The sequence below is a fragment of the Protopterus annectens genome, chromosome 1.part0, assembly GCF_019279795.1.
Source record: "Protopterus annectens isolate FY-2018-M chromosome 1.part0, PAN1.0, whole genome shotgun sequence".
Classification (NCBI taxonomy): domain Eukaryota; kingdom Metazoa; phylum Chordata; order Ceratodontiformes; family Protopteridae; genus Protopterus; species Protopterus annectens.
Genome location: NC_056725.1, coordinates 859,073,619 through 859,086,522, shown reverse-complemented (window position 1 = coordinate 859,086,522; position 12,904 = coordinate 859,073,619). Strand labels below are relative to the sequence as shown.

General features: G+C 36.6%; 1 protein-coding gene across 1 annotated transcript in view; it reads right to left on the bottom strand.

Annotated features, from left to right (window-relative positions):
- Positions 1–12,904, bottom strand: part of CCHR1.PART0H1orf131 (chromosome chr1.part0 C1orf131 homolog) — a 324,402-nt gene that overhangs the window by 124,945 nt on the left and 186,553 nt on the right. Inside the window, exon 5 of the mRNA XM_044063685.1 lies at positions 3,811–3,897. Coding sequence (XP_043919620.1) covers positions 3,811–3,897 — 87 coding nt within the window. The remainder of the gene's footprint in view (positions 1–3,810; positions 3,898–12,904) is intronic.

Genomic DNA, 12,904 nt, shown 5'->3' with positions numbered 1-12,904 from the left:
GTCAACTGTGGAAAAGTTCATTGAACATATTAATGAAGTATGTCCATATTTTAAATTTACCCACACATTTGATGAATATACTATAGACTATTTGGATGTTAACATCACCCGAGATCTCCAGTTAAGGCAGTTTTCATCCAGGGTGTACCGTAAGGCTACCTATTCTAACTGTTTTTTGAGTTATCAAGTCAACACCCCTACCATGTTAAGAGGAATTTGGTTAGGGGACAAATGATAAGGGGGGCAAGAATTTGCTCTACCCTTGACAACTTGAAAAGGGAAATGGGATTATTGACACAGATGTTTAAAGCAAGAGGGTACCCCGATTGTATGTTGTGACAGATAAATAGTGGTGTTGGAAGGTTGGGGTAAGAAATTTGTACCCCTGTTAGGATAAGGAAATATTGAAGTGAGTGTAGAACAAACCTCGACTGACCTTCAATTGTTGGATACACAGGATTTTCTGAATTCTATGTCCATACAATTTGGTTCATTTGGGAATAAGGTTAAGGACATCTTGTGTAAGTACTGGGTTATTTTGGAGTGCAATAACGAATTCACTTAAGCCTTGGGTTTGGGTCCCACATTTTATTTTAATGTGGGTAATAATTTAAAAACTCTGTTAGAACATCCTGTTACTAGGGGAAACAACAACGGTACCAAACCATGTGGTAGGTGTAATTATTGCCCCTATGTACTGAACACATGAGAGATCACTTTGGGGGGCCCAGTTCACAAAGTTAGGTTAGAGGGGGGTAACTAACACTGTAGGACTGGTCTATTTGTCTGTTTGCACTGGTTGTAAAGCATACTATGTGGGTAAAACAGAAAGAGCCCTCAAGAAGAGGGTGTATGAACACTTGTATGCCATCAACACTCACAACACGAACAATGCCCTTTATAGACATTGCCTTATATGTGGGTCGTTTTCTGGCTACAAATTTGGTATACCTGGTGGTGATGAAAAAAGCCAGGGGTGACAATTGGGCTAACAATATTTATAAAGGTGAGCTTAAATGGCAGCTTCGTTTAAATACCTGGTACCCACCAGGCTTAAACGACAGTTTGCCTTTAAAACCAATTTTAATAGAGAGGGCTGCTAAGTTATGACATGCTTTTTTCTTTTTCTTTTTTCCATTTGTATGTTGAGTGTACTATGTCTTTAAAACTTTTTAAGGTGTTAATTGTAATGATTATTTAACTAGACTTGTGTAAGGCACCAGTAGATTTGATAAAGTCTGCTATGGTAGCAGACAAAAGCGCTTATCCAACATTTTGTTCTTGTAGCCGTGTTGCTTTTCGCAAACTGTATTTGTTGCTGCTGTGGATTTTGGCTTTGCATTAAAGCATTTGTACTGAGGACACCTGGTATCTTGTGTAGCTGGACACCGCTTTCAAGTGGTTGTTTTTTTACAGTTCCTTGGTTCCACTTGTTTACCCACTGTGATTTTGTCTGAAATTTTAATTTTCATTCAGTAGCTGCTCCTATGGTCCAAACACGCTGTTAACTATTAGTGATTCTCTGATTTGCTATAGATATGCTTGCAACCTGTTATCAAGTGACCTACAATGTACCTGTATCCCATTCAGGAGTGGTTCTTACGGTCATACGTCTCAAATGTCCCCGATTTCCAGGGATGTCCCTGATTTAGACTCCAAAATTTAGCTCTGTCCCTCTTAATCCCGCCTAAAACTTGTGACTCTTGGAGGAAAGGTGGTGAATTATACTCAATAAACAATGCAGTAAGTAAGAGTTATAGATTTCTTTTATTTCACAAAATGTATAGTAATTAACATTCTTTTACTCTGCCAATGTCTCACGCTAAAAGTACTCATATTTTACAAATGTCCCTGATTTTTTCTGGGTTTGTCTCTGACTCTGTTGAGATATGTCCCTGATTATTTGAGAGCTACGCTTATGCTCGACTAACATGCTTACAAGCTGAAGCTATCCCTTCTTCACACAGTCTCAATGTCTGGTGCTCAGTACTGTGTATAAAACATATAAATGACAAATACAGAAGGCTCTTTGTGCAAACCAGTCCTTCACGTAGTGTACAATAAGCACATTTTTTATACAGAGTCCTTTATGCTTATTAACAATATAGTCATTTGTCTCCTGCCTAGGAGTAGTTCTCTGTATCATGCTCACTGCTGAACAGCACAGGACTAAGCTCCAGACACAAAACAAACAGCATAGTTTACATAGCAGTAATGAGAATTTTGAATACATAAGTATATACATTAGTACATATATAAAAGTATGTGTACCAGGCAACAAAATATTAATACAATAATGAACATTAACAAAAAAAAAAATATATATATATATATATATTGTAAGTTTACAGTAATCATCACACAACATATACAAAAACAGATTGTAAAAATAGACCATGTTGGTAAAGAGGGAGAAGAAATATAGTATAACATGGAAGACAGAAGAAAAAGATAAAGAGGTTAGGAGTAGAGAGAAAAAATATATTGCAGAGCATGGAAGAAAGACAAATAATAATATAGAGGTGAGGAGTACAGAGAGTAAGATAATGCAGTTAGGAGAAGGGGGGGGGGAAATATAGTAAAAGAAGAGAAAGAAGAGGTGTAGGAGTAAACACTGCACAGCAGCATCGCACAGGTGCTTCAGTGCTGGTATTAATAAGAGATGCACTTCAGTCAGGAGAGGAGCACTTGACATGCTCAGAAGAGACTGGGTGGGTAAAAAATAGCTAGGGTGGTGACAAGTGCAGAAGGGAGAGTTTGCAAGAACTGTCTTTTTTGAACAGGGAGGAAGATTGGATGGAATGTAAATTGGTAGGGAGAGAACTAGACAACAGACTTTAGCAGCCACATTATGCATGTGCCTGCATAGCTTTTTAGCAACTACACCACACTTCCTCCTATATCCCATTGATAATTTAAGTGAAATGATTGATCCCTTCTCAAATGCCCAAAGATTAACCTGATATGTGTCACTGAATAGGTTTATGTTTAGCCTGCAATCGTTTGACATCTAGATCCTATTATGCCTATATTTTAGTAAAACCAAAAACATTTAATTTCATTTTATTTTATTAGTCTTATTAAAGAGGAAGCCAAGACACTCCTGGAAAGCTATAATTTTACTGGAGCTTTCAACATTTTACTTTAGACATTGGTACTGAATCATTTACACACAGCTTGCGAGTACATCAAAAATGTGTTATGGAGCTTGACATAACCAACAGAGGTAATATTAAAATTTTACTTGTAAGTCATCAAAACAGTTGTTCAAAGGAAGCTTACATTTAAACCTAGTGCTGTCAGGAGTATATTGTAACATGACACTGAAGGACAAAGTGAAGGTGGACTGGACGGTGTACACTGGCCATAGGAGTGAATGCACGTATGTATGTGTATGGTAAGAAAGAATGGGCTACTTACCTGGCAATGTGAATGCTGGTTCTAGATGCGTCACTGTTGATATGACACCCTGACCCCATGTGCAAAAATGGGAAAGAGGGGGTTGTGGGTGGATGGTTGTAAAGGATCTGAAAGGTACTGCTGAGCTGGAATAATAATGTAATTTACCATGGAATGTACCATGCACAGTACCACTACATATGGGAATCCACACTATTATTTCACAGCTCCTAAACATTTTCCATCTTTCTTTTTTTAGTTTACTGGAGACATGAACCTTGGAAGTAACATGATCATTTCTGAAATTAAATATGATCACAAGAATGTTCACATTTTCACAACATCTAAACTTAAATGACAAAATAACATTCACAGAGGTTATTAATATACAATGAAACATGAAATACTAACCACATCACATTTTTCACGATCTGCCTTTTTCTTCTGCTTGGCAATTTCCTGATACATCTTGTAGTTTACATGTTCTCTTTTGGGAGGCTTTAAAAGAAACCATGATGTTAAAAGAATAGTTTTACTCTGGAAATATCTCGTACAGTAAGTCTCTACTTCTTTGACACTGCTGTTACTTTACCACCCATTTCCATTTTAACCATGTAAAACAGAGGCTTTCAAGCTACACAGTTTTGATTAAAAACATCTTTGTTATATTCCTTAAAGGGACTACAGAATACCCCTATACAATGCAATAACTTTCAGTTTTGTAGCACTACTCACATTCCATACAAAGTATCAACATACAGACCAAAAGTGTGGAAGATGGCCCACCCATACAAGGGACATGCTCTGGGAAAAAAATCACCCTCTTAAATACATTACATATTTCTCTAGATATCTCTATCTAACACTTTATTACTTGCAATTATCAAGGTGCTATGTCTGAATAGCAAAAACAAAATAATTTTTGTCTTTTCTGATGTATTTTTCTCTTTTCTGCTCATTTTCTATACATGGTTACAAAAAATAGTGTACAGGGGTATCTGCATATAGCAGCAGAGCATTCTGGATAAAGCAAACAAGTTATGGCTTCAATACTGCTTTTCTTCATATTTTCAATTATAAAGATATGCAATCTATCTGCAATACATACGTTGCAATGCGTGTTTCACAGAAAACAGCAGTTTTCTATACCTGCAGTTAGTATAGAAATATATTATCTTACATACTACTGAAGACGGTTAGGAATCCAGATGCAGCAGACATCAGACGTAAGCGCCTTCTACTCTATTTAAATGCATGACATTAAAAGAGGAAGGCTGCAATACTAAAAACACCATACATAGTAATCCTTCACAACAAAATAAAACATAAATCTATTTGCTTTCTACAGCACAAACATTACACCATGTCAGTCTATGTGGTAAGTGGCAAACTCCAACCTCTATGATGTTATTATTTCACAGTTTGCTGCAAAACAGTGCCTAGATCACTAACTAACCAATAGAGAAAACCAGTTAGGGCCCATCTAGCAAGTCCTATGATGACTCTTCCAAATGGCCACTTGAAAAGATGAACATTATTTCCTAATCCTGCTCCAGCGACATGACTGAAGTATTCTCCATGCCTTCTACACACCAGCTGCAGAATTCTGGAATAAAAACAGGTTCATGGGTAGTTATTAGACATGCAGTCAAGCATGGCATTTAGGAGCCTAGTCCAAATTTTTAATTGCCCCACAGCACTGTCTTGTAAAGCGACTTGTACAAGGTTATACAGCAGGCAAAAGAAGGCTGATGGAATGAAATCCAGTGCCACAGGAAGTATTTCATTAATAGCTCATATCCTTACACCTCTCTGCACCAATATACTTAACACTGCCCAAAGCAGCAACAAAAAACAGAAAAACCATACCAGACCTTAGGGTACTGCACAATGCTATCTTTTCCCCATGGATTATAACATAGAGGATTATGATCGAGTTGACGAACATAATGTACTTATTATTTACTTGAGATATGGATGCCAAGAAATTCACTTTGACATCGGAGCTCAAGAGGTGAATCTTGGCATCTATGTTGGGAACACATGATACGTGGATATGATGATAACTCTTTATACTGCATGGGGATTTACCTGCTCCATGTACTACAAATTAGTGAAAAGCAAGATTTAAAAAAAAAAAAAAAAAAAAGATGTTTTCTGCCATCTTTGAAAGCCAGTGGGGGAAGTGGTTGACATTCTTACATACTCCCTAAAGGATGCAGCTGTAACTAAAGTATTAAGTACTTCAGCAGACAGCTGGCAGAAACAAGAGTTGAAATGTAGTAATTTCATGCTCTTCTGCTGCTGTTTACTGGTCAGCACTGTCTGCTTTTAGTGCAGACCTGACTTTAACAATGACTAGGGGGTACTGTACATTTGCACCCATCTAAGTGATGTGAAGGTCAGGAGCAGTACTGAAAAAGGATGTAATTTAGTCATTTTTGAAAGTAATCCTGACACTCCATGCACTACATAGCAGTCACTTTTATAATAGCAGTGAAGGCTGCTTTAATACTTGCCCCAAAAATGGGAGGGGCTATTTTTGGCAGCAATATCCACTTTGTTGTTATAAAAGGTATACTCCTTCTCTGATAAAATGAATTTAATTAAGTACACTAGAACACAAGACTTGCTTGCAAACTTTGTTTGAAACACATATGCCCAACAAACATCAATTACAAACTACAGAGCTTTTAAATGGGCTAATGTACTTGCAGAAAAAGTGGCTTTACTGAATAATCAATATGCTCTATTAGGGCTGCCACTCATCCCAGTCTGCATGGGGCAGTACCATTTTTGCCCTCTGCATCTTGTATCCTGTAGCAACAATAAGAAGGACATTAACATCAAAATTTTCAGTTAGGACAAAAGCCATAGGACAGTAATCACACAGAAATATGAACCTCTGCATTCGTGCTGGCTTTATTTATTTATTTATTTTATTATTTTACTTTCGTTGACTGGGCTAGTTTAACTGGATATATGTCCATTTTCAGTAGAGGCCCGGGGAGATAAGCTCAAAGACAGATACATGAAAAACTTAGCAAAAAAAAAATAATCTCGTAAAAGTGAAAGGCACAGACAAAACTAATTCCTTACTCTTTTTTTTTTTTCTTCAGCATAAAGAAGGTCAACTAACTGACAGAGATGATGATGTGATCCCAGTGTTCAGGTTAACACATTGCAGATACTGAGAATAACATACAATCTTAGCTAAAGGAAGTTAGTAACAATGCTGCTAATGGCCAGACAATGCATAGCCTATAAAATAATGAGATATTTATATACAATGCTGTTCAATAAGAGCTTCAGACATTTGAGCCAGACACTCAGTATGGAACTAACAATAATCCATTCTCCTAAATTCAAAAATGAGCAACCCTCTTTCTAAAACTTCATAAGACTAATCCCTTTTTTGATTCTAATTCTAAAATGTGTAGCAAGTATATAAAAGTAATCCTTCTAAAAATAAGGGAAACAAAAAAAAACAAGAACTCTGATAAAATGGACTTCAAACAATTTAAAGAGAAGTCTATTTTGTTTTGACTGTTACTTGCTCCCATGTCCATCTTACTTTGTGAACTGCTTTTAAGACCGTCATAATGTTGTTTGTATTTGATAATTATTAAGCAAGTGCTTCCAGTACTATTTCAGTTTCCTAGTAAGTGCAGTATTTCAAAAAGTGGGCAAAATAATCTAAATTTGCATACATTGGAGTTCTGTGACTAAAATACTGCTATGTAGAGCATTAACACTAAAAGACACATGACAATGTTGTACGCCATGCTATAACACTGATGGCTATACTGTAAGAGTATGGCCTGTATTCACAGACAGCTTGGGAAATAGGCAGCATAGGCTGAACTGCATACTTCACAAAACTTAGCCTATTCACACACCCCCAGCATATTCATAGCACCTCTCCTAACAGCCTATAAGCATCTTTGCATGCTTACAGACACAAAGACTCACAGAGATGCATGTAAATGTGATAACCTGTGGACAGAGTTTATGTAAATCTGCTTCCTGTCACACTGTCCTGGAAGGAGACCTCTGGATTCGTATATGTCTGAGTAATGCATGCTCTGTATAGGGCAGTGCTTTAAATGCCTGTGTACATGTTGCAATGGTGCCATGCACATCTACATATTTCCATGATGGTAATCTGTGTAGGGTGAAGGAATGCTACATCACTCTGCTCAGAGTGCGATATAAGTAAGTCATGGTGTGTGTGCGTGTGTGTGTGTGTGTGTGTGTGTGTGTGTGTGTGTGTGTGTGTGTGTGTGTGTGTGTGTGTGTGTGTGGTGTGTGTGTGTGTGTGTGTGTGTGTGTGTGTGTGTGTGTGTGTGTGTGTGTGTGTGTGTGTGTGTGTGTGTGTATGTGTAAGACAGAGAGTGTGTGTATATGTGTCAGTGTGTACAAATTGGATTGGGATGTCAATGCATGTGTGTCATCATTTTAGTAGGCAGGATGAGCCACTGCACTACTTTGGCTGCTCAATGGAAGAGTTTAGCGATGTAAATTCTTGGTAGTGAGATGTTGGGAATGTGAACAACTATGACTCCCTTAAAAGCTCAACAGTGCAATTCAACTCAACACTGGAAGGGCAAGTTGGACTGATGCACCATTTTCTAGTAATTCCAGTGTTGTCAAACACCAAGCTTAGCAGCATTTCATAGAAAATGATACATTTATCTGGGTATGTCCTTTCTGAAATTGAAGAGGCACTGTTACCTCTTCGTCTGAAAATTATTCTTTGTGAACATGCCTACAAGGTACAAGCAACAGGTCTTAATAAGCCGATTAGAAAGACTTGTTTGAAGTGCTTCCCTAAACAACTGCCTTCTACTACTACTATTTTAGTTGAGATCTGAAATCCTTTCCTATCAATTCTGATGACTCTTCTTGAAAAAAATGACTGTATTCCTTTATCTGCTCCTTTTAGAAATAAAAGTACATTTCTTTCCATGTTTAATAATGATCCAATCAATACCCATTATAAATTGCAAGACAGCTGATCTTGAGTGGCATAATATATTTAAAACTAATTGGCTTAAAAGAACTTATATAACTGCATTTTAAACTTTTACGCAGTTTCAGCACTATTTATCTTTTCTTATGCTACGCCATAAACAGTGGCAAGAAGCTAAAACTCTTTGTGATAGGTTTTATAAGTGACTGCAGTGCTTTACAGTTTTTATTTATTTATTTTATCAGGATCAAAGATGCACTTAGATAAGTGTGGTGCTACAGCTTTCAAACAGTAGTAGTAATGCAATGGGGCAGCTATCACTCCGTGTACTGTGAAGTATTAGGATTGCGTCTCTCAGTTGTAACCACCTTGTTATCTGCTCTCAACATGGATGTCAAGAGTCACCTCTCAAGTTTCGTTATGCTCTGCTTTCAAGGTGAATTTCTTGATAGCCATGTCTCAAAACACTTAACAAGTTTATGCTCGGAGATCCAATCACAAATCTCTACATAATGCATTAGTTACATATAAAAGACAGTCCTTCAAATTGTTTGCTTAAGAACAAGTTAATATAACAATCATGATATTCAAAGAGAAAAAGAACTAAACCTAATGTCGACATTGCATACGTGCCATTAAAACAATACTAGGATGTGTAGCATTCTGACCTGTGGGTTGCTGGATCATAATTAGGATGTCTTGAATTTTCATTTAATAAATCTCTGCATGTTTTTTTTTTTTTTTTTTTTTTTTTTAAGAGAATGAACTCTCCTCACAGATTCTTGGAAGGTAAGCATTTGGGACAGTCTCTTCTTAAGAGAAAAATAAAAAAAATGGCACACTTGGGGGAGGAGTATGAAAACTGTTATGATGAATCTTTGTGATCCAAGATAATATACACAAAGGAAAAGAGCTGAAACAATGTTATGCTTGTCCTTTTCTCAAGATAAAAAAGAAGGGCTACTGGCATTTTTTGAGTTCTGAACAGTTTTATCAAATACTGATGGAGGTTTAAAAGCCTGAACTCTGACCTGCAGTGGTCCCTCAGTAGAGAGACCAATGCAGACATGTCTCTGGACTGAGAAAGGAAAGCCCTGGAATTATGTATGTCATCACGTTCCTGAATGCCCATAGTTACAAAAGTGGGAATGAGGGAGGGAAGCTGCACTGCAACACTGATCCAATCTGAATACCTATTGTTATACTAAGTTCATTGCACAAAAGTAACCATTGCTGCATTAATTATCAACACAGGTATGATTCTCAAAGCTTACTCGCTGTGTTGGGAGGTTAGCTATTGTATTGTGGCAGGCTGTTATAGGCCCTGGAAGACAGAGCCTATTTCCCCTAGACAGAACTTATAGTCTGTAGTGTTTACAGACAATGTGCACACAGGACCATGTGGCTGTCTCCAATAGGCTTCAGTACGTAAGTTGTGGCCCTAATAATGTGTTGTCATTCCATGGTTAGAGTAGTAAAAAGTAGTACAATTAGCCAGCACATGGCTTATTTAGAGGCTGGGTTTTCTTCTTTAGTAGCAAGAAGAGAAAAAGACTGTTCAGTTTTTCTTATGCCCTTGGTTGTAAGCAGACAGTAACTCAAAACTGTTTGAATAGATAAATAAAACAGTATCTTTTCAATGTTGTTTTGAATATTATGAAAAAAGGACTGGCAAACGAATGAACTAGTTCAAGGACAGTTTTGTGACCACCTTAGGTATAAAAAAGGGAACTATCTGTAAGCTGATCCTGTTCCTACAGAAAACTAAAAAGTGTTCTCCAGACATCAAAGAAATGGAAAACACAAATTAAGTGTCTTCAAGCAAATGCATGTTTTTCAAGTGAGAAACTTGAGTAGTAAAGTGGAAGCCAGTTTAACAGGAGTCCGGGTCAACTTCTTTAAAGCAAAGCTCAAGTACTTTGGTGAAGTCCTTATTTCCTATGAATCTTGTCTGTAAACTCCCTTTGAGAAACTAAAACTGAGAAAAAAGGGCACTTGGAGGCACCAGATAAAAGGAGATACCACTTCCGAAGTTATAAATTTATAAAAGCAATCCTTTATTAACGCTTAATGAAATCACCACATTTTCGTCCTCTAAACACCAGGACTTCATCAGACATAATGCCATTACAAATTCTGTTCTTACATACCCTAATCCGATCATCAAAACAATTAATCCAATAAAAACAATTAATGTTAAAATTCATTATCAGTCTACCCAAATTCCCACTGTGGAGATAAAGGATGCAAACAGTCATACAAAAAATACTAATAAGTGAATTATAAAGCATCTTTGATTGATATAATAAAATCTATAGAAACCAATAAATAAATCTTTTGGAAAAGCCTGTAAAAATATGCATAAATCTCATTAAATAGGTAATATGGCCTAAAACCTATTATTTCCATGAACAGTGGTGCCATCTAGTAGTCTGAAGCATAAATAAATTCTGTAAAGTCTTAAAAAATCAGTGCAAAAGTGCTGAACAAATTTTCTGAAGAATTATGTGTACTCTATGTATCTCAAGGACTTGATACCATACATATTGAAATACATAAACTGTAAGATGTATATATGTCACCTAACCATACGAATATTGTCCTAGAGTCTAGTAGAGCTTAATTTTAAAATTAGTACCAGGGATTTATTTTCATTTAAGCCTGGTGGCCTTCTGGCTTCTAACATCAACTGCCAATAGACCTCCCTATACTCTATTCTGGTTTCCCATGTTCCCTCCCTTGGGTCTTGAGGTATTTCTTCTAGGACAAAAAAACTAAAACCAGCCTGTTTGGATTCCAAAGTGTGTTTATATAGTGCATTCTTTGTATCTTTCTTCTGTACATCATATATGTGTTCATATTCTCTTTTACGTTTATATGTAGTTTTTCCAACATAAAAAGCGTTGCAGCCCTTACAGTCTACTAAATATACAAACCCTACACTGTTGCAATTTGAGCAGGTGGTTGCTTCTAGCCACCCATCCCTTGCCTTTACATAAATACATTTCTTGTTTGATATGTAGTGGCACTGTCCACATACCCAGGTCTTTTCTGCCCTCTTCTTATCTTTGGATCGTGCTCTAACATTTCCTTAAAGTTTTTGCCTTTTTTCAGAACAAATTTAAGAGGTTCCTTAAAAATAGGTTCCAAATCTGAGATGCTAGCAAACTTCCCCCAACTGTCACTAATCACCTTTTGGAGATTTCTAGTATCACTATTAAAGTACATGATATATGCTCCTTTCACATCATTGTTCACCAGACTTTTCTCCAAAGTGTTGTTCTTATTTTCATTTTCTTTAACCCGTAAAATATATTTATATTTACCCGTCCTTTAATTCATCACCTCATTCACCATATTCCCAGGGTATTTTCTCTCCTTAAAAATATTCTACATGATTTTACATTAGTTTTAAAAAATCATCCTCCTGTGAAGTCATCCTAGATGCCCTAATGTATTGTCCCTTAACAATGCTCCTTTTTTGTTTTTGTTTTAATTTGTAATGGCATTATATCTGATGAAGTCCTGGTGTCTGGAGGACGAAAACACAGTGATTTCGTTAAGTGTTAATAAAGGATTGTTTTTATAACTTTACTACTTCGGAAGTGGTGTCGCCTTTCATCTGGTGCCTCCAAGTGCTCTTTTTTCAGTTTTAGTGGTTGCTGCTGGTTGCAATCTTTGCGCACTTTGTTGCTTTCTTCTTGATTTTTCCTTTGAGAAACTGCTCAACTGGTACCCAGACTGAGATAGCATACAAGTATACTTTCACTGCAGCATAAGCTAATCTTGTATCAAAACTTTCTGACAGGTACTTAGGAATCACTATGACTCCTGCTGAATGGAGGTCCTAATTCCACCTTTGGCACCACAGAGACAATTTATCCCATTTATCCAAGTAGAAATTCCTGGTAGTAAACCCTTTAACATCCCTCAAATTTCTTAACACTCTCTCCTGTCTGAAAATAGATGCCTAAAGAGTGACAGTCATACTGTCCACACAGCAGTTTGTGTGTGCATAGATTGGGGTTTATCAAGGACCCCTTTAAATGGAAACAAACACCTCCAATTCTCCAAAATAGTGACTTTGAATACACAAATACTGGAACACAACACAAACAGTGAACTGTTTGATGAATCTTTTAATTCTGGTACCTCGGCCTTCGCCTTCTCCTGGAATACACTTTAAAAGATCAAACAACACCTCTTTTATACCACATCCAATTAAGTGATTCATTCACCCTGTTTAAACACTTTATCAATTAACTCAACCATGAGGTTTCATTTTGAAATTTCCGACTTCATTCTTATAATGATTTCTGACTTCATTGAGTATAATACCAACTGCATTGCATAAAAGTATGGTAAATCCTAAACATAAGAACATTCTACTAACATTTATATATTGCCTTATTCAACTAATCCAATGTAAATACTTTTCATAAATAGCATACATTTCATATATATTCTTAAAATGATATAACACTTGCTGTAAATGCCTATTACATGCAAACATTGCTGAATTCATGTACATAA